Consider the following 23,418-nt stretch of genomic DNA (forward strand, 5'->3'; position numbering starts at 1 on the left):
CTTCAAGCCTTGGTAGACTCTGGAGCCGCAGGTAACTTCATGGATGGTGTCTGGGCGAAGGAGAATGGCGTTCCCTCTGAACCTCTAAGTGAACCCATGAGGGTCACTACATTGGATGGAAGCCCTTTGGGATCTGGACTTGTCACTCATGTCACTACCTCCTTGCGACTTTCAGTTTCACAACACCAGGAATTGATGAACTTTCATTTGATCTCCTGTTCCGAGTTCCCTCTCGTCCTTGGATACCCCTGGCTTCACAGCCATAACCCTCACATCGACTGGTCTGTGGGCACTATCAAGCAGTGGGGTCCTACGTGCCAAGCTACTTGTATTTTCCAGAATTCCCGAGTTCTACTCCCGAGTCTTTAGAATCCATCGACCTGACCCGAGTTCCCGAGTGTTACCATGACCTCAAACTGGTGTTTAGCAAACAGAGGGCCACCATGCTACCACCCCATAGACCTTACGATTGCCCCATCGACCTGTTTCCGGGCACTTGCCCCCCAGGGGTCGGATCTTTTCCCTATCTCCACCCGAACGAGCTGCTATGGATACCTACATCAAGGACGCTCTGGAAGCAGGCCTCATGCGTCCATCCACCTCCCCGGCGGGAGCAGGGTTTTTCTTTGTGGCCAAGAAAGACGGTGGATTACGTCCTTGCATCGACTACCGGGGACTCAATGCCATAACCGTCCGTAACCGTTACCCGCTACCTCTTATGGCCACAGCCTTCGAGCTGCTCCAGGAAGCAGTTGTTTTCACTAAGCTTGACCTGCGGAACGCATACCATCTTGTGCGGATCAGACCTGGTGACGAGTGGAAGACCGCTTTCAACACGCCTACTGGTCACTATGAATACTTGGTGATGCCCTTCGGCCTGACCAACGCCCCAGCGGTGTTCCAAGCGCTCATAAACGATGTGCTTAGGGATATGCTTAACATATTTGTGTTCGTTTACTTGGATGACATCCTCATCTTTTCGAGCTCCCTTCAAGAACACACTAAGCATGTCAGACAAGTACTCAAACGCCTCCTGGACAGTCATCTGTATGTTAAGCCGGAAAAATGTGAATTCCATTCATCCAGTACAATTCCTGGGATTTGTAGTGGAACCCGGTCGAGTCCAAATGGACCCCAGGAAGGTAGGGGCGGTAGCGGATTGGCCCACCCCCAAATCCGTTAAGGAAGTTCAGCGTTTCCTGGGCTTCACAAACTTTTACCGCAAGTTCATCAAGAACTTCAGCTTGGTGGCAGCCCCTCTCTCAGCTTTAACCAAGGGTGGCAATGCATGGTTTTTGTGGGGAAGAGAAGCTGAGACGGCCTTCCAAGGACTCAAGCAGCGCGTTCTCTCTGCTCCCATCCTGATACTACCGACTACGGATGAACCATTTGTGGTGGAGGTAGACGCATCAGAGGTTGGTGTTGGAGCTGTCCTGTCTCAGAGGGGTGAAGACAAGAAGCTTCATCCGTGCGCTTTCTTCTCACACCGGCTTACTCCGACTGAGAGGAACTACGATGTGGGGGATCGTGAACTCCTAGTGGTTAAGATGGCATTGAAGGAATGGAGACACTTGCTCGGGGGGGCTTCTCACCCGTTTCAAGTGCTTACGGACCACAAAAATCTGGAGTATATCCAGCAGGCGAAGCGGTTGAACTCTAGACAAGCTAGATGGTCTCTTTTCTTCAATCGATTCCAGTTTATCCTCACCTATCGGCCCGGGTCGAAGAATCTCAAACCGGATGCCCTGTCCCGAGTCTACGCTCCTGCCATTCGAGATGACATGGACATGCCTGTCCTTCCTGCTGCTTAGATTGTGGCTCCGATCTCGTGGCAAGTTGAGGATACCGTGAGACGTGCTCAAGCTAGCGAACCGGACCCGAAAGGAGGTCCTGCCAATCGGTTGTTTGTCCCCAAGGCAGTGAGGACTCAGGTCCTTCTGTGGGGGCACTCCTCTCGCCTCACCTGTCATCCGGGCGTAGGTCGCACCTTGGAGTTCATCCAGCATAAGTTCTGGTGGCCTACCATAAGAGAAGACGTTGCCACTTTCGTCAATGCCTGTCCCGTGTGCTGCCAGGGCAAATCTTCTCACCTCCGCCCTCAAGGACTCCTTCACCCTTTACCTGTTCCCCACAGACCCTGGTCCCATATCTCATTGGACTTTATTACTGGACTTCCTCCATCCCATGGCAATACTACTATCCTAGTCATAATCGACAGGTTTTCAAAGGCGGCCAGGTTCGTCCCTCTGACTAAGTTACCTTCTGCCAAGGAAACGGCTGAGTTGGTAATTAATCATGTGTTCCGAGTCTTCGGCATTCCTCAAGATATGGTTTCTGACAGAGGTCCCCAGTTCGCCTCAAGGTTTTGGAAGGCCTTCTGCCAACTCATGGGGGCTTCTGCCAGTCTATCTTCAGGGTACCATCCGGAGTCCAACGGCCAAACAGAGGATGAATCAAGAGCTGGAAACCACCCTCCGATGTATGACTCGTGACAACCCGTCCACATGGTCATCCTTTATTGTTTGGGCCGAATACGCGCACAACACCTTGCGCTCCTCCTCCACTGGTATGTCCCCGCACGAGTGTCAGTTTGGCTATGCTCCTCCATTGTTCCCGGACCAGGAGGCAGAAGTCAGAGTGCCTTCAGCCTTGAAGTTCGTCAGACGCTGTCGGCTTATGTGGAGGAAGACCCGTCTTAATCTTATGCGTTCCTCACAGAGGTACCAACAACAAGCCAACAGACGTCGCCGTCCCGGGCCTACCCTGCGCCCCGGCCAGAGAGTCTGGCTCTCCACAAGAGACTTAACTCTACGGGTGGAGTCTCGCAAGCTGTCCCAAAAATACATTGGTCCCTTCAAGGTTGCCAGGAGAGTTAACCCAGTTTCTTATCGCCTACACTTACCCAGATCCCTTAAGATTAATCCCACATTTCACATTTCATTGTTAAAACCTGTTGTTTTTTCTCCCCTTGTCCAGGCAGACAGACCTCCCCCTCCGCCTCGTGTCATTGGAGGCCAGCCGGCTTATACCGTTCATCGGATACTGGATTCCCGCCGGGTGCAGCGGTCCTGGCAGTATCTGGTGGACTGGGAAGGCTACGGTCCCGAGGAGCGCTCCTGGGTTCCTGCCAAAGACATCCTGGACCCTGACCTCATTCGTCAGTTCAGGGCCCTCCACCCTGAGAGAGCTGGTAGGAACGTCAGGAGCCGTTCCTAGGGGGATTCTGTCAGGATTTGGCCAGGGTTGTTCCGGGTTTTGGTCACTAGATGCCCCCATTGTGCTTTTTGACCTTATGTTTTTTCCCTTGTTCCCCATTATTATTTGCACCTGTGCCTCTTTTTCCCCTGATTGTATTTAAACCCTTAGTTTCCCTCAGTTCTGTGCTCTGTGTTTGTATGTTAGCACCCAGCCCTAGTGTTCTGTGTATTCTTGTCGATTCCGGTGGATGCTCTTGTGGAATTCTGTTTTTGTTTTCGAGTATCTCTTGAGGCTTTTTGTGCTATTCCTACCACCTTTTGGATTTGCCATTTTTGTATTGAAGGACTTCTCCTTTTTACTTTATTAAATACACCGTCTTAAGTACTGCTGTGTCTTCCTCATCTTCTGGGTTCTGCTGACTATTCGTGGCTCAGTTGGTTAAGTGACTGTTTCTCACTCCGGAGACCCAGGTTCGTAACCGGGTCCTGACAAAAAGCACTCACAAACTTCTACAGATGCACAATCGAAAGCATCCTGGCGGGCTGTATCACCGCCTGGTACGCCAACTGCTCCGCCCTCAACCGTAAGGCTCTCCAGAGGGTAGTGAGGTCTGCACAACGCATCATCGGGGGCAAACTACCTGCCCTCCAGGACACCTACACCACCCGACGTTACAGGAAGGCCATAAAGATCATCAAGGACATCAACCACCCGAGCCACTGCCTGTTCACCCCGCTATCATCCAGAAGGCGAGGTCAGTACAGGTGCATCAAAGCTGGGACCGAGAGACTGAAAAACAGCTTCTATCTCAAGGCCATCAGACTGTTAAACAGCCACCACTAACATTGAGTGGCTGCTGCCAACACACTGACACTGACTCAACTCCAGCCACTTTAATAATGGGAATTGATGTAAATATATCACTAGCCACTTTAAACAATGCTACCTTATATAATGTTACTTACCCTACATTATTCATCTCATATGCATACGTATATACTGTACTCTATATCATCGATAGCCACTTTAACTATGCCACTCTGTTTACATACTCATCTCATATTTATATACTGTACTCGATACCATCTACTGTATCTTGCCTATGCTGCTCTGTACCATCACTCATTCATATATCCTTATGTACATATTCTTTATCCCCTTACACTGTGTATAAGACAGTAGTTTAGGACTTGTTAGTTAGATTACTTGTTGGTTATTACTGCATTGTCGGAACTAGAAGCACAAGCATTTCGCTACACTCGCATTAACATCTGCTAAACACGTGTATGTGACAAATAAAATTTGATTTGATTTGATATTATGGCTCCACCTACTGCTCCCAGACCTCTCTTATGGCTCCACCCACTGCTCCCAGACCTCTCTTATGGCTCCACCCACTGCTCCAACACCTCTCTTATGGCTCCACCCACTGCTCCCAGACCTCTCTTATGGCCGCCAGTTTGTCTCTCACACGTCTTACAGGTCTTGATTCACTGTTATTAAATCGTAGCATTCTTGATTAACTGTGAAAGACTATCAGTGGCATCGTAGAACTTAAAATCGCCCTTCAGCTCTCTGCATCCCAGAGACTACATGTAGCCTTCCCGATGGCTGTTGTGATGAACATGTAGAGGTGACGTCCTGGGCAACTGCATTTCTTGTGGGCCCTGGGGTCATCCTTGTGACATCAATTTGTGTGGGTGTGGGTGTGGGTGTGTGTGTGTTTTTGGTCCAATGTATATGGATAGTCCAGGTTCTTTAATAGCTGATTTGTAGTTGATCATCTGTATGTTTTTGTAGTTTGATCTTTATTATAGAGACAAAAACATTGGAGACGTGGTTTAATCCAAACATCTCTTTGTGTTGTTGTTTGTTTGTTTAGTGTTTTCCAATTTTCCCAGAAGTGGTGAGATTCTATGGATTCTTCAATTACATTGAACAGATTTCTGATGTGCTGTTTTTCCAATGTATATTTTTATATTGTTTTAGTGATTCACCGTGGTGAAGGCTCAGTTTTTCTGGTCCTGAGTTTTTAGTGTGACAGGTTTCTCAATTTCTTTCTTATGTTTGTGTATTCTTCATCAAACCATTTCTCAATGTTTCTATGTCTCTCTCTCTCGTTCTCTTTCTCTATGTCAAATCTCTCTTTCAGCCTCTCTGAGTGTCAGTCCTGACAGATCTCAGTTCTTTGAATTTGAGTCTGTCTCTCTGAGCTGTGAGGTTCAGGGGAACTCTGCTAGATGGAGACTGAAGAGATCCACAGTCTCTGGGGAGCGTTCAGATTGTGGAAGAAATTGGGGGAAACCAGAAGGGTCTTCATGCATCGTGTCACTAATACCATCACACAGTGGAGAGTACTGGTGTGAGTCTGGGTCTGGAGAACACAGCAATGCTGTCAACATCACAGTACATGGTATGTCCACAAACACCATCTACTGACATTATAGTGTTAAGTGGTTCATCTGGTTTCAGATAGCTGATGTTATGTTTATATATGATGTTTATATATTATATACAGCTGGAGCTGTGATCCTGGAGAGACCTGTTTATATATGATGTTTATATATTATATACAGCTGGAGCTGTGATCCTGGAGAGACCTGTTTATATATGATGTTTATATATTATATACAGCTGGAGCTGTGATCCTGGAGAGACCTGTTTATATATGATGTTTATATATTATATACAGTTGGAGCTGTGATCCTGGAGAGCCCTGTTTATATATGATGTTTATATATTATATACAGCTGGAGCTGTGATCCTGGAGAGCCCTGTTTATATATGATGTTTATATATTATATACAGCTGGTGCTGTGATCCTGGAGAGACCTGTTTATATATGATGTTTATATATTATATACAGCTGGAGCTGTGATCCTGGAGAGACCTGTTTATATATGATGTTTATATATTATATACAGCTAGAGCTGTGATCCTGGAGAGCCCTGTTTATATATGATGTTTATATATTATATACAGTTGGAGCTGTGATCCTGGAGAGCACTGTTTATATATGATGTTTATATATTATATACAGCTAGAGCTGTGATCCTGGAGAGCCCTGTTTATATATGATGTTTATATATTATATACAGCTGGTGCTGTGATCCTGGAGAGCCCTGTTTATATATGATGTTTATATATTATATACAGTTGGAGCTGTGATCCTGGAGAGCACTGTTTATATATGATGTTTATATATTATATACAGCTGGAGCTGTGATCCTGGAGAGCCCTGTTTATATATGATGTTTATATATTATATACAGTTGGAGCTGTGATCCTGGAGAGCCCTGTTTATATATGATGTTTATATATTATATACAGCTGGAGCTGTGATCCTGGAGAGCCCTGTTTATATATGATGTTTATATATTATATACAGCTGGAGCTGTGATCCTGGAGAGACCTGTTTATATATGATGTTTATATATTATATACAGTTGGAGCTGTGATCCTGGAGAGACCTGTTTATATATGATGTTTATATATTATATACAGCTAGAGCTGTGATCCTGGAGAGCCCTGTTTATATATGATGTTTATATATTATATACAGTTGGAGCTGTGATCCTGGAGAGCACTGTTTATATATGATGTTTATATATTATATACAGCTAGAGCTGTGATCCTGGAGAGCCCTGTTTATATATGATGTTTATATGTTATATACAGCTGGTGCTGTGATCCTGGAGAGCCCTGTTTATATATGATGTTTATATATTATATACAGTTGGAGCTGTGATCCTGGAGAGCACTGTTTATATATGATGTTTATATATTATATACAGCTGGAGCTGTGATCCTGGAGAGCCCTGTTTATATATGATGTTTATATATTATATACAGTTGGAGCTGTGATCCTGGAGAGCACTGTTTATATATGATGTTTATATATTATATACAGCTAGAGCTGTGATCCTGGAGAGCCCTGTTTATATATGATGTTTATATATTATATACAGCTGGTGCTGTGATCCTGGAGAGCCCTGTTTATATATGATGTTTATATATTATATACAGTTGGAGCTGTGATCCTGGAGAGCACTGTTTATATATGATGTTTATATATTATATACAGCTGGAGCTGTGATCCTGGAGAGCCCTGTTTATATATGATGTTTATATATTATATACAGTTGGAGCTGTGATCCTGGAGAGCCCTGTTTATATATGATGTTTATATATTATATACAGCTGGAGCTGTGATCCTGGAGAGCCCTGTTTATATATGATGTTTATATATTATATACAGTTGGTGCTGTGATCCTGGAGAGCCCTGCCCTTCCTGTGACTGAGGGAGATTCTGTGACTCTGCGCTGCAGACATCAGGGAACTCCCTCTGACCTCACAGCTGATTTCTACAAAGATGGATCCCTCATCAGGGCTGTGACGACAGGAGAGATGACAATCCCTGCAGTATCCAAGTCAGATGAAGGACTCTACAAGTGTAACAACTCTGAAGGAAAATCACCAGAGAGCTGGATGACAGTGACAGGTGAGAATATGAGAAACCTTGACATTCAGATTATCTGGTTCTTCTTTACACTGTTAAGAGGTGCTGAAACCTGCATTATAAACTGGGTGGTTCTTCTTTACACTGTTAAGAGGTGCTGAAACCTGCATTATAAACTGGGTGGTTCTTCTTTACACTGTTAAGAGGTGCTGAAACCTGCATTATAAACTGGGTGGTTCTTCTTTACACTGTTAAGAGGTGCTGAAACCTGCATTATAAACTGGGTGGTTCTTCTTTACACTGTTAAGAGGTGCTGAAACCTGCATTATAAACTGGGTGGTTCTTCTTTACACTGTTAAGAGGTGCTGAAACCTGCATTATAAACTGGGTGGTTCTTCTTTACACTGTTAAGAGGTGCTGAAACCTGCATTATAAACTGGGTGGTTCTTCTTTACACTGTTATTAAGAGGTGCTGAAACCTGCATTATAAACTGGGTGGTTCTTCTTTACACTGTTAAGAGGTGCTGAAACCTGCATTATAAACTGGGGGGTTCCAGTCCTGAAAGCTGATTGGCTGGAAGCCGTGGTATATCACAAGTATGACAAAGCATGTATTTTTAATTAAAATAAATTAAAATAAAATGTTATTAGTCACATGATGCTGCCACCACCATGCTTCAAGACAAATCAAATTGTATTTTTCACATGCTACGAATACAACAGGTGTAGTAGACCTTACAGTGAAATGCTGAATACAATAGGTGTAGACCTCACAGTGAAATGCTGACTGACCAGCCCTTAACCAACAGGTGTAGACCTCACAGTGAAATGCAGACTGACCAGCCCTTAACCAACAGGTGTAGACCTCACAGTGAAATGCTGACTGACAAGCCCTTAACCAACAGGTGTAGACCTCACAGTGAAATGCTGACTGACCAGCCCTTAACCAACAGGTGTAGACCTCACAGTGAAATGCTGACTGACCAGCCCTTAACCAACAGGTGTAGACCTCACAGTGAAATGCTGACTGACAAGCCCTTAACCAACAGGTGTAGACCTCACAGTGAAATGCTGACTGACCAGCCCTTAACCAACAGGTGTAGACCTCACAGTGAAATGCTGACTGACCAGCCCTTAACCAACAGGTGTAGACCTCACAGTGAAATGCAGACTGACCAGCCCTTAACCAACAGGTGTAGACCTCACAGTGAAATGCTGACTGACCAGCCCTTAACCAACAGGTGTAGACCTCACAGTGAAATGCTGACTGACCAGCCCTTAACCAACAGGTGTAGACCTCACAGTGAAATGCAGACTGACCAGCCCTTAACCAACAGGTGTAGACCTCACAGTGAAATGCAGACTGACCAGCCCTTAACCAACAATGCATTTAAATAAATTACTAAAAATAATAAGAAACAAAAGGAACAATTAAAGAGCAGCAGTAAAATAACTAGCGGGACTATATACAGGTTATTACAGTATAGAGTCAATGTGGAGGCTATATACAGGTTATTACAGTATAGAGTCAATGTGGAGGCTATATACAGGTTATTACGGTACAGAGTCAATGTGGAGGCTATATACAGGTTATTACGATACAGAGTCAATGTGGAGGCTATATACAGGTTATTACGGTATAGAGTCAATGTGGTGGCTATATACAGGTTATTACGGTACAGAGTCAATGTGGAGGCAATATACAGGTTATTACGGTACAGAGTCAATGTGGAGGCTATATACAGGTTATTACAATATAGAGTCAATGTGGAGGCTATATACAGGTTATTACGGTACAGAGCCAATGTGGAGGCTATATAAAGGTTATTACGGTACAGAGTCAATGTGGAGGCTATATACAGGGGGTACCGGTACAGAGCCAATGTGGAGGCTATATACAGTGCCTTGCAAAAGTATTCGGCCCCCTTGAACTTTGCAACCTTTTGCCACATTTCAGGCTTCAAACATAAACATATAAAACTGTATTTTTTTGTGAAGAATCAACAACAAGTGGGACACAATCATGAAGTTTAACAACATTTGTTGGATATTTCAAACTCTTTTAACCAATCAAAAACTGGAAAATTGGGCGTGCAAAATTATTCAGCCCCCTTAAGTTAATACTTTGTAGCGCCACCTTTTGCTGCGATTACAGCTGTAAGTCGCTTGGGGTATGTCTCTATCAGTTTTGCACATCGAGAGACTCCCATTCCTCCTTGCAAAACAGCTCGAGCTCAGTGAGGTTGGATGGAGAGCATTTGTGAACAGCAGTTTTCAGTTCTTTCCACAGATTCTCAATTGGATTCAGGTCTGGACATTGACTTGGCCATTCTAACACCTGGATATGTTTATTTTTTAACCATTCCATTGTAGCTTTTGCTTTATGTTTTGGATCATTGTCTTGTTGGAAGACAATTCTCCGTCCCAGTCTCAGGTCTTTTGCAGACTCCATCAGGTTTTCTTCCAGAATGGTCCTGTATTTGGCTCCATCCATCTTCCCATCAATCTTAACCATCTTCCCTGTCCCTGCTGAAGAAAATCGGGCCCAAACCATGATGCTGCCACCACCATGTTTGACAGTGGAGATGAGCTGTGTTGCTTTTACGCCAAACATAACGTTTTGCATTGTTGCCAAAAAGTTCAATTTCTGTTTCATCTGACCAGAGCACCTTCTTCCACATGTTTGGTGTCTCTCACAGGTGGCTTGTGGCAAACTTTAAAAGACACTTTTTATGGATAGCTTTAAGAAATGGCTTTCTTCTTGCCACTCTTCCATAAAGGCCAGATTTGTGCAATATACGACTGATTGTTGTCCTATGGACAGAGTCTCCCACCTGAGCTGTAGATCTCTGCAGTTCATCCAGAGTTATCATGTGCCTCTTGGCTGCATCTCTGATCAGTCTTCTCCTTGTATGAGCTGAAAGTTTAGAGGGACGGCCAGGTCTTGGTAGATTTGCAGTGGTCTGATACTCCTTCCATTTCAATATTATTGCTTGCACAGTGCTCCTTTGGATGTTTAAAGCTTGGGAAATCTTTTTGTATCCAAATCCGGCTTTAAACTTCTTCACAACAGTATCTTGGACCTGCCTGGTATGTTCCTTGTTCTTCATGATGCTCTCTGCGCTTTTAACGGACCTCTGAGACTATCACAGTGCAGGTGCATTTATAGGGAGACTTGATTACACACAGGTGGATTGTATTTATCATCATTAGTCATTTAGGTCAACATTGGATCATTCAGAAATCCTCACTGAACTTCTGGAGAGAGTTTGCTGCACTGAAAGTAAAGGGGCTGAATAATTTTGCACGCCCAATTTTCCAGTTTTTGATTTGTTAAAAAAGTTTGAAATATCCAATAAATGTCGTTACACTTCATGATTGTGTCCCACTTGTTGTTGATTCTTCACAAAAAAATACAGTTTTATATGTTTATGTTTGAAGCCTGAAATGTGGCAAAAGGTCGCAAAGTTCAAGGGGGCCGAATACTTTCGCAAGGCACTGTACAGGGGTACCAGTACAGAGTCAATGTGGAGGCTATATACAGGTTGGTACTGGTACAGAGTCAATGTGGAGGCTATACAGTACTTCCGGCGCCGACAGATGGCCGCCTCACTTCGTGTTCCTAGGAAACTATGCAGTTTTTTTATTATTTTATTTTTTTACGTGTTATTTCTTACATTAGTACCCCAGGTCATCTTAGGTTTCATTACATACAGTCGAGAAGAACTACTGAATATAAGATCAGCGTCAACTCACCATCAGTACGACCAAGAATATGACTTTCGCGAAGCGGATCCTATGTTCTGCCTTGCAACCAGGACAACGGAATGGATCCCAGCCGGCGACCGAAAAAACGACTTCGTAAAAGAGGAAACGAGGCGGTCTTCTGGTCAGACTACGGAGACGGGCACATCGTGCCCCACTTCCTAGCATTCTTCTCGCCAATGTCCAGTCTCTTGACAACAAGGTTGATGAAATCCGAGCAAGGGTAGCATTCCAGAGGGACATCAGAGACTGTAACGTTCTTTGCTTCACGGAAACATGGCTCACTGGAGAGACGCTCTCGGATGCGGTGCAGCCAGCGGGTTTCTCCACACATCGCGCCGACAGAAACAAACACCTTTCTGGTAGAAGAGTGGTGGGGGTGTATGCCTTATGGCTAACGAGACGTGGTGTGATCACAGAAACATACAGGAACTCAAATCCTTCTGTTCACCTGACTTAGAATTCCTCACAATTAAATGTAGACCGCATTATCTACCAAGAGAATTCTCTTCGATTATAATCACAGCCGTATATATTCCCCCCCAAGCAGACACATCGATGGCTCTGAACAAACTTTGACTCTTTGCAAACTGGAATCCACACATCCTGAGGCTGCATTCATTGTTGCTGGGGATTTTAACAAGGCTAATCTGAAAACAAGACTCCCTAAAATGTATCAGCATATCGATTGCGCAACCAGGGCTGGCAAAACCTTGGATCACTGTTATTCTAACTTCCGCGACGCATATAAGGCCCTGCCCGCCCCCCTTTCGGAAAAGCTGACCACGACTCCATTTTGCTGATCCCTCCCAACAGACAAACTAAAACAAGAAGCTCCCACGCTGAGGTCTGTCCAACGCTGGTCCGACCAAGCTGATTCCACACTCCAAGACTGCTTCCATCACGTGGACTGGGACATGTTTCGTATTGCGTCAGGCAACAACACTGACGAATACGCTGATTCGGTGTGCGAGTTCATTAGAACGTGGGTTGAAGATGTCGTTCCCATAGCAACGATTAAAACATTCCCTAACCAGAAACCGTGGATTGATGGCAGCATTCGCGTGAAACTGAAATCTCGAACCACTGCTTTTAATCAGAGCAAGGTGACTGGTAACATGACCGAATATAAACAGTGCAGCTATCCCCTCCGTAAGACTATCAAACAAGCTAAGCGTCAGTATAGAGACAAAGTAGAATCTCAATTCAACGGCTCAGACACAAGAGGTATGTGGCAAGGTCTACAGTCAATCACGGACTACAAGAAGAAATCCAGCCCAGTCATGGACCAGGATGTCTTGCTCCCAGGCAGACTTTTTGCCCGCTTTGAGGACAATACAGTGCCACTGACACGGCCTGCAACGGAAACATGCGGTCTCTCCTTCACTGTAGCCGAGGTGAGTAAAACATTTAAACGTGTTAACCCTCGCAAGGCTGCAGGCCCAGACGGCAGGCCCAGACGGCATCCCCAGCCGCGCCCTCAGAGCATGCGCAGACCACCTGGCTGGTGTGTTTACGGACATATTCAACATGCTTCAAGAGGGCCACCATTGTTCCTGTTCCCAAGAAAGCTAAGGTAACTGAGCTAAACGACTACCGCCCTGCAGCACTCACTTCCGTCGTCATGAAGTGCTTTGAGAGACTAGTCAAGGACCATATCACCTCCACCCTACCTGACACCCTTGACCCACTCCAATTTGCTTACCGCCCAAATAGGTCCACAGACGACGCAATCTCAACCACACTGCACACTGCCCTAACCCATCTGGACAAGAGGAATACCTATGTGAGAATGCTGTTCATCGACTACAGCTCGGCATTTTACACCATAGTACCCTACAAGCTCGTCATCAAGCTCGAGACCCTGAGTCTCGACCCCGCCCTGTGCAACTGGGTACTGGACTTCCTGACGGGCCACCCCAGGTGGTGAGGGTAGGCAACAACATCTCCACCCCGCTGATCCTCAACACTGGGGCCCCACAAGGGTACGTTCTGAGCCCTCTCCTGTACTCCCTGTTCACCCACGACTGCGCGGCAACGCACGCCTCCAACTCAATCATCAAGTTTGCTGACGACACAACAGTGGTAGGCTTGATTACCAACAACGACGAGACGGCCTACAGGGAGGAGGTGAGGGCCCTCGGAGTGTGGTGTCAGGACAATAACCTCACACTCAACGTCAACAAAACTAAGGAGATGATTATGGACTTCAGGAAACAGCAGAGGGAACAACCCCCCCCCCATCCACATCGATGGAACAGTAGTGGAGAGGGTAGTAAGTTTTAAGTTCCTCGGCATACACATCACAGACAAACTAAATTGGTCCACTCACACAGACAGCATCGTGAAGAAGGCGCAGCAGCGCCTCTTCAACCTCAGGAGGCTGAAGAAATTCGGCTTGTCACCAAAAACACTCACAAACTTCTACAGATGCACAATCGAGAGCATCCTGGCGGGCTGTATCACCGCCTGGTATGGCAACTGCTCCGCCCACAACCGCAAGGCTCTCCAGAGGGTAGTGAGGTCTGCACAACGTATCACGGGGGCAAACTACCTGCCCTCCAGGACACCTACACCACCCGATGTTACAGGAAGGCCATAAAGATCATTAAGGACAACACCCACCCGAGCCACTGCCTGTTCACCCCGCTATCATCCAGAAGGCGAGGTCAGTACAGGTGCATCAAAGCTGGGACAGAAGCTGTTTCATTCTCTCGATCTCAAGGCCATCAGACTGTTAAACAGCAACCACTAATATTGAGTGGCTGCTGCCAACACACTGACTCAACTCCAGCCACTTCAATAATGGGAATTGATGGGAAAGGATGTAAAATATATCACTGGCCACTTTAAACAATGCTACCTAATATAATGTTTACATACCCTACATTATTCATCTCATATGTATACGTATATACTGTACTCTATCATCTACTGCATTCTTATGTAATACATGTATCACTAGCCACTTTAACTATGCCACTTTGTTTACATACTCATCTCATATGTATATACTGTACTCGATACCATCTACTGTATCTTGCCTATGCTGCTCTGTACCATCAATCATTCATATCTTTATGTACATATTCTTTATCCCCTTACACTGTGTATAAGATATTAGTTTTGAAATTGTTATTTAGATTACTTGTTGGTTATTCCTGCATTGTCGGAACTGGAAGCACAAGCATTTCGCTACACTCGCATTAACATCTGCTAACCATGTGTATGTGACAAATAAAATTTGATTTGATACAGGTTGGTACTGGTACACAGTCAATGTGGAGGCTGTATTCAGGGGGTACCGTCACAGAGTCAATATGGAGGCTATATACAGGGGTACTGGTACAGAGTCAATGTGGAGGCTATATACAGGTTATTATGGTACAGAGTCAATATGGAGGCTATATCACGGGGTACCGTTACAGAGTCAAAGTGCATGGGCACCGGTTAGTCGAGGTAATTGAGGTAATATGTACATCTGGTAGAGTTATTAAAGTATCTACATTATGCATAGATAATAACAGAGCCTAGCAGCAGCGTAGAAGATGGGTGGGGGGGGGCAATGCAAATAGTCTGGGTAGCCATTTTATTAGATGTTCAGTAGTCTTATGGCTTGGGGGTAGAAGCTGTTTTTAAGCCTCTTGGACCTAGTCTTGGCATTCCGGTATCACTTGCGGTAGCAGAGAGAATGCTCTATGCCTAGGGTGGCTGGAGTCTTTGATTATTTTTAGGGCCTTCCTCTGACACCGCCTGGTACAGAGGTCCTGGATGGCAGGAAGCTCGGCCCTGGGCCTTGCCCACTACCCCTTGTAGTGCCTTACGGTCAGATGCCGAGCAGTTGCCGTTCCAGGCAGTGATGCAACCATGCTCTCGATGGTGAAGCTGTAGAACCTTTTTAGGATCTGACTCATGCCAAATCTTTTCAGTCACCTGAGTGGGAATAGGTTTCGTCGTGCCCTCTTCATGACTGTCTTGGTGTGCTTGGACAATTCTAGTTTGTTGGTGATGTGTACCCCCTGTATATAGCCTCCACATTGACTCTGTACCGTAATACCCTGTATATAGCCTCCACATTGACTCTGTACCGTACTAACCTGTATAGAGCCTCCACATTGACTCTGTACCGTAATACCCTGTATATAGCCTCCACATTGACTCTGTACCGTAATAACCTGTATAGAGCCTCCACATTGACTCTGTACCGTAATAACCTGTATAGAGCCTCCACATTGACTCTGTACCGTAATACCCTGTATAGAGCCTCCACATTGACTCTGTACCGTAATACCCTGTATATAGCCTCCACATTGACTCTGTACCGTAATAACCTGTATATAGCCTCCACATTGACTCTGTACTGTTATTTTGTTTGTTATGTTGACACTTGAAGCTCTCGACCTGCTCCACTACATCCCTTTCGATGAGAATGAGGGCGTGCTCGGTCCTCTTTTCCTGTAGTCCACAATCATCTCCTTTGTCTTGTTCACGTTGAGGGAGAGGTTGTTGTCCCGGCACCACATGGCCAGGTCTCTGACCTCCTCCCTATAGGATGTCTCGTCGGTGATCAGGCCTACCACTGTTGTGTCATCAGCAAACTTAGTGATGGTGTTGGAGTCGTGCCTGGCCATGCAGTCATGAGTGAACAGGGAGTACAGGAGGGGACTGAGCACGCACCCCTGAGAGGCCCCTGTGTTGAGGAGCAGCGTGGAAAATGTGTTGTTACCTGCCCTTACCACCTGGGGGCTGCCCGTCAGGAAGTCCAGGATCCATTTGCAGAGGGAGGTGTTTAGTCCCAGGGTCCTTAGCTTATTGATGAGCTTTGAGGACACTATGGTGTTGAACGCGGAGCTGTAGTCAATGAATAGCATTCTCGCATAGGTGTTCCTTTTGTTCAGGTGGGAAAGGGCAGTGTGGAGTGCAAAAGAGATTACGTCATCTGTTGATCTGTTTGGGTGGTATGCAAATTGGAGTGGGTCTAGAATTTCTGGGATAATGGTGTTGATGTGAGCCACTAGCCTTTCAAAGCACTCCATGGCTACAGACATGAGTGCTACGGGTCTGTAGTCATTTAGGCAGGTTACATTAGTGATCTTGGGCACAGGGACTACGGTGGTCTGTTAAAACATGTTGGTATTACAGACTCGGACAGGGAGAGGTTGAAAATGTCAGTGAAGACACTTGCCAGTTGGTCAGCACATGCTCGCAGTACACGTCCTGGTAATCTGTCTGGCCCTGCGGCTTTGTGAATGTTGACCTGTTTGAAGGTCTTACTCACATCGGCTAAGGAGAGTGTGATCACACAGTCATCTGGAACGGCTGGTGCTCTCATGTGTTTTTCAGTGCTATTTGCCTTGAAGTGAGCATAGAAGTGATTTAGCTCGTCTGGTTGGCTCGTGTCACTGGGCAGCTCTCGGCAGTGCTGCCCTTTGTAGTCTGTAATGGTTATCAAGCCCTGCCACATCCTACGAGCGTAGGAGATGGTGTAGTACAGATTCGATCTTAGTCCTGTAATGATGCTTTGCTTGTTTGATCGTTTGTCGGAGGGCATAGCGGGAATTCCTATAAGCTTCCGGGTTAGAGTCCCGCTCCTTGAAAGCGGCAGCTCTACCCTTTAGCTGAGTGCGAATGTTGCCTGTAATATATGGCTTCTGGTTGGGTTATGTATGTACAGTCACTGAGACGATGACGTCCTCGATGCACTTATTGATGAAGCCAATGACTGATGTGGTGTACTCCTCAATGTCATCGGAAGAATCCCGGGAACATATTCCAGTCTGTGCTAAACAGAAAAACAGTCCTGTAGTTTAGCATCTGCTTCATCTGACCACTTTTTTTATTGACCGTGTCACTGGTGCTTCCTGCTTTAATTTTTGCTTGTAAGCAGGAGTCAGGAGGATAGAATTATGGTCAGATTTGCCAAATGGAGGGCGAGGGAGAGATTTATACGTGTCTCTGTGTGTGGAGTAAAGGTGGTCTCTAGTTTTTTCCTCTCTGGTTGCACATTTAACATGCTGATAGAAATCAGGTAAAACAGATGTAAGTTTCCCTGCATTAAAGTCCCCGGCCACTAGGAGCGCCACCTCTGGATGAGCATATTCTTTGCTTATGGTGTAATACAAGTCATTGAGTGTGGTCTTAGTGCATCGGTCTGTGCTGGTATGTAGACAGATACAGATGTAAACTTTCTAGGTAGATAGTGTGGTCTACAGGTTATCATGAGATACTCTACCTCAGGCGAGCAAAACCTTGAGACTCCCTTAGATATTGTACACCAGCTGTTGTTTACAAATATACATAGTCCAACCCCTCCCCCCTTGTCTTACTCTGCTGTTCTATCCTGCTGATACAGCGTATAACCATCCCGCTGTATGTTGGTAATGTCGTCGTTCAGCCACGACTCAATGAAGCATAAGATATTACAGATTTAATGTCCCGTTGGTAGTTTCATCTTCCTCGTAGGTCGTCAATTGTATTTTCCATTGATTGCATGTTAGCTGATTGCACTGGGGGTTTATTCAATCTTCCTCCAACTGCAGTTCCAACTCCCATTCTATCTCCAGCAGTCCCACTGTTGTCCATGTCTCTACCCATCACCATCTCCATCTCCAGTGTTGTCCATGTCTCTACCAGCACCAGCTCCAGTGTTGTCCATGTCTCTACCCATCACCATCACCATCTCCAGTGTTGTCCATGTCTCCCCCCAGCACCATCTCCAGTGTTGTCCATCTCTCTGCCCAGCACCATCCCAGTGTTGTCCATCTCTCTGTCCATCACCATCTCCAGTGTTGTTTTAAATTGTTTTCTTTCTCCAACTGCAGTTTCAACTCCCATTCCATCTCCAGCAGCCCCAGTTTTGTCCATGTCTCCACCCATTCCATCTCCAGCAGTCCCAGTGTTGTCCACGTCTCTACCCAGGCTGCTGTGTAGTCTACTGGTGGGGTCTCCCTACCCATAAATGTGCTCATAATACAGGTCTCATTCTTTCTCCATGTGCAGGTCCAACTCCCATTCCACCTCCAGCAGTCCCAGTGTTGTCCATGTCTCTACCCAGGCTGCTGTGTAGTCTACTGGTGGGGTCTCCCTACCTGCTGGTGACCATCATACTGCTGGTGAAAGGCTGCAGGAGCAGGGCTCAAGGTGAGATCCTGAGTTTATACAGGATCGCCTCATTTGTAAATCAGAATTCTATTATTATGGCCATTGAAATGCTAGCTATTAAAATTAGATCCGACAAGAACAACAAGGGAAATCCAGGGGATAAAAACAAAAGTGTCAATGCATGTTGTTGCCTCTAGTCTGGATCCCTGCAGAGGCTCAATGCATGTTGTTGCCTCTAGTCTGGATCCCTGCAGAGGCTCAATGTATGTTGAGCTCTCTAGTCTGGATCCCTGCACAGACTCATTGAAGATCTTGGTCACTTTTCTAGCCTCTCTGGACTAAAACCTAATGATGACAAGAATGTATTGTATTGGATCGTATTATGTATTGGATCATTAAAATACAGTGTTTACACCACCTTGTGGTTTACCAATGGAATGGGTGGATGGTGAAGTAGACATACTTGGTATTCACATCTACAAAATATAAATGAACTGACCACAATTCATTTCAATCAATAGTTAGATTAGATACAATTCTGCAACCATGGAGAGGTAAATACTTGTCTATTTATGGAAGAATCACATTGATTAACTCTTTGGTCCTGTCAATGTTGACTGGCCAATGGTCCTATCAATGTTGACTGGCCAATGGTCCTATCAATGTTGACTGGCCAATGGTCCTATCAATGTTGACTGGCCAATGGTCCTATCAATGTTGACTGGCCAATGGTCCTATCAATGTTGACTGGCCAATGGTCCTATCAATGTTGACTGGCCAATGGTCCTATCAATGTTGACTGGCCAATGGTCCTGTCAATGTTGACTGGCCAATGGTCCTATCAATGTTGACTGGCCAATGGTCCTATCAATGTTGACTGGCCAATGGTCCTATCAATGTTGACTGGCCAATGGTCCTATCAATGTTGACTGGCCAATGGTCCTATCAATGTTGACTGGCCAATGGTCCTATCAATGTTGACTGGCCAATGGTCCTATCAATGTTGACTGGCCAATGGTCCTATCAATGTTGACTGGCCAATGGTCCTATCAATGTTGACTGACTAATGGTCCTATCAATGTTGACTGACTAATGGTCCTATCAATGTTGACTGACCAATGGTCCTATCAATGTTGACTGGCCAATGGTCCTGTCAATGTTGACTGGCCAATGGTCCTATCAATGTTGACTGGCCAATGGTCCTATCAATGTTGACTGGCCAATGGTCCTATCAATGTTGACTGGCCAATGGTCCTATCAATGTTGACTGGCCAATGGTCCTATCAATGTTGACTGGCCAATGGTCCTATCAATGTTGACTGGCAAATGGTCCTATCAATGTTGACTGGCCAATGGTCCTATCAATGTTGACTGGCAAATGGTCCTATCAATGTTGACTGGCCAATGGTCCTATCAATGTTGACTGACTAATGGTCCTATCAATGTTGACTGACTAATGGTCCTATCAATGTTGACTGACCAATGGTCCTATCAATGTTGACTGACCAATGGTCCTATCAATGTTGACTGACCAATGGTCCTATCAATGTTGACTGACCAATGGTCCTATCAATGTTGACTGACCAATGGTCCTATCAATGTTGACTGACCAATGGTCCTATCAATGTTGACTGACCAATGGTCCTATCAATGTTGACTGACCAATGGTCCTATCAATGTTGACTGACCAATGGTCCTATCAATGTTGATTGACCAATGGTCCTGTCAATGTTGACTGACCAATGGTCCTATCAATGTTGACTGACCAATGGTCCTATCAATGTTGACTGACCAATGGTCCTATCAATGTTGACTGACCAATGGTCCTATCAATGTTGACTGACCAATGGTCCTATCACTGTTGACTGACCAATGGTCCTATCACTGTGGACTGACTGGCTAATGGTCCTATCACTGTGGACTGACTGGCTAATGGTCCTATCATACCTGAAGGGAACAATTTTGCATTTGCTGTATGGGAGATGAGAATCTTCACGGTCATCGGTATGCAGGGTGGTATGCTGCTGGCTCTATCTTCTTGTCATACATGACAAATAAACCATCTAGGTTTATTCATGGCTTAACAGTGCAATATATCATTTGGGCAGTATACATGTCATTTGGACATGGTTCACTGACCTCTGTAGATAACTGTAGCTCTGATTGAACCATGTTTAAAGGGTTGGTAACTGTAACTCTGAACCATGTTTAAAGGGTTGATAACTGTACTCCCTGGTATTGATAAATAGTTAATAGCCCTGGTATTGATAAATAGTAAATAGTCCTGGTATTCATAAATAGTAAATGCCCTGGTATTGATAATTAGTAAATTGCCCTGTTATTGATAAGGGAGAACTGGACATAAGCAGGAGCCCCATTGGAAGAGATTTTGATCGGATTCTAAGTAGCAGTATCCACTAGTAAATCGTTATATGTGATTTACATTTCTAAGTGGTTCTGTATTGGATAAGTAAATACATGGCCACACTGATGAACTACTTCTGTGTTGAACAGGTGATCGTGTTGAAGAGTGAGGCTGAGATCACCTGATCACCATAACAACCATCAGAATGGAACTCATGGAATTCTAATATAGAACTGTGAGTCACAATGCTGTATGTTGTTATATTGTAGCTCCACCTGCTGGAACAATAGTGGCATTTGATCTAATGTGATCTATTAACTGATACATGTATTATTCTGATTGGAATGTGTTTTAATATAATGTGTGTTGTATTATTCATTCAGCAGCTGTCCTTTAACATCAGTCATATACTGGTCATATACTGTGTAGCATTATGGTTGATACATTGTAAATGCCTTCACTTTTCATGTCTATACAGATCAACTGATAGGTGTTGTGGTTCAGGCATTATTGTCACAGGTTCAGTATAATGTTATACTGTTACATGTTACAGAGATAGAAAACATACAGGAGAGGAGAATTCAATTATTATAATTATTTTCTTTATTTTCCCATTTTGGTGTCATTATGTTATTTTGTTTAAACATGAAACTAATGTAGGCCTTTGTTTTATTGTGGTTTTGTGCAAAACCATTATTTTTCTATTAATCATCCTGGTAAGATATTGCTTTTGTCTTTGTAGCATATAGATTTAAATAAATGATTTTCCTCAATCATGTAGCCTGTTTTTTAATCAGTTCTGAATGACATCACAACCACTCTGTTTATAATTTCACTCACTTCCCTTTATTTATCTTCTAAATGCTCCATTCCAGGTTCCCCCTACAGCCCCAGGGGCCTTGAGTATCTTCTAAATGCTCCATTCCAGGTTCCCCCTACAGCCTCCAGGGCCTTGAGTATCTTCTAAATGCTCCATTCCAGGTTCCCCCTACAGCCCCCAGGGCCTTGAGTATCTTCTAAATGCTCCATTCCAGGTTCCCCCTACAGCCCCCGGGGCCTTGAGTATCTTCTAAATGCTCCATTCCAGGTTCCCCCTACAGCCCCCAGGGCCTTGAGTATCTTCTAAATGCTCCATTCCAGGTTCCCCCTACAGCCTCCAGGGCCTTGAGTATCTTCTAAATGCTCCATTCCAGGTCCCACCATACAGCCCCCAGAGCCTTGAGTATCTTCTACATGCTCCATTCCAGGTCCCACCATACAACCCCCAGTAATTTATGCCATACTGCTCACACCTATCTAGCTAATCCACAACATTTATTTTACATGATCAATTGTTACATTCTCCAGTTTCTGTGTTTTCGGTTTGTAGGTTTAGTGTATGTGTGCATTTCAGGAAATGGCTTCCTGGATTTCAAGCAGCTGATTGGTTCAACCCATTGATTGAAGCTCTGACCCCGCCCTCTCGCGAGGAGAGTTTCTATTACAATGAGGACTCCTTCTGCAGCTTGAAAAGCCAGTGTTCCTTTGTTAGGAGAGAGCTTCTTGGTACTGGGGGCATACATATATGTCCTGTGTTTTGTTGTTGGTCTGTAAGTTATTTTGTAGCAAGTCCTTCTGAGGTATGTGTGTGCCAATAGGACTCTTTGTTTTTGATTATCGAAATTGTTCACTCTAAGTGTGTATTATTCTGTTTCATTTGTTCCCGAAGGGGAAGGCACCTTGGGAGTGCTTAGGCAAGAGGCCTGCTGGCATACATATACCCGTAGTATGTACTCTGTCACAAGGTAAGACGTGGGCGGACCCTCCCCTGTATTTTGGTTAGCGTGCCAGGTGGTGCTAAGATAGGTAGGAGGGGATTCCTTCACTTTTACTCTCTTTGCTTTGGTCCAGCCCCTTTTCCCCCAAATTACTGTGTGAAGGAAATAAATACCGGGTTAACGGTAATATATTCTGCCTCTGTCATCCTTACCCGCACATACAGTCACATAACTCTATACCTCCACCTACAGTCACATACCTCTATTCCTCCACCTACAGTCACGTACCTCTTTACCTCCACCTACAGTCACGTAAATCTTTACCTCCACCTACAGTCACGTACCTCTTTACCTCCACCTACAGTCACGTACCTCTTTACCTCCACCTACAGTCACGTACCTCTTTACCTCCACCTACAGTCACGTACCTCTTTACCTCCACCTACAGTCACGTACCTCTTTACCTCCACCTACAGTCACGTACCTCTTTACCTCCACCTACAGTCACGTACCTCTATACCTCCACCTACAGTCACGTACCTCTATACCTCCACCTACAGTCACGTACCTCTATACCTCCACCTACAGTCACGTACCTCTATACCTCCACCTACAGTCACGTACCTCTATACCTCCACCTACAGTCACGTACCTCTATACCTCCACCTACAGTCACGTACCTCTATGTAGGCCGCTCTTACAGTATTCTCCCTAGTCACATACCTCTATACCTCCACCTACAGTCACATACCTCTATACCTCCACATACAGTC

General features: G+C 45.0%; 1 protein-coding gene across 1 annotated transcript; it reads left to right on the plus strand.

The window, feature by feature from the left end:
* The first annotated feature begins 1,007 nt into the window (after positions 1-1,007).
* On the plus strand, positions 1,008-21,661 carry LOC135531452 (Fc receptor-like protein 5). Its single transcript, XM_064959492.1, has 5 exons — positions 1,008-1,047; positions 5,351-5,611; positions 7,457-7,699; positions 18,422-18,562; positions 21,038-21,661. The coding sequence occupies exons 1-5, from the start codon at positions 1,008-1,010 to the stop codon at positions 21,055-21,057; spliced, it is 705 nt and encodes a 234-aa protein (XP_064815564.1). The 3' UTR covers positions 21,058-21,661.
* Positions 21,662-23,418: the final 1,757 nt, after the last annotated feature.

The sequence above is a fragment of the Oncorhynchus masou genome, unplaced genomic scaffold (genome assembly GCF_036934945.1).
Source record: "Oncorhynchus masou masou isolate Uvic2021 unplaced genomic scaffold, UVic_Omas_1.1 unplaced_scaffold_1592, whole genome shotgun sequence".
In the NCBI taxonomy this organism is placed as follows: Eukaryota; Metazoa; Chordata; class Actinopteri; order Salmoniformes; family Salmonidae; genus Oncorhynchus; species Oncorhynchus masou.

Coding starts and splice junctions, on each gene's coding strand:
- LOC135531452 (XM_064959492.1), top strand. CDS start 1,008: ATGTCAGACAAGTACTCAAACGCCTCCTGGACAGTCATCT. Junction 1,048..5,350: donor CGCCTCCTGGACAGTCATCT/GTATGTTAAGCC, acceptor TCTCTCTTTCAG/CCTCTCTGAGTGTCAGTCCT. Junction 7,700..18,421: donor GAGCTGGATGACAGTGACAG/GTGAGAATATGA, acceptor CTCCATGTGCAG/GTCCAACTCCCATTCCACCT.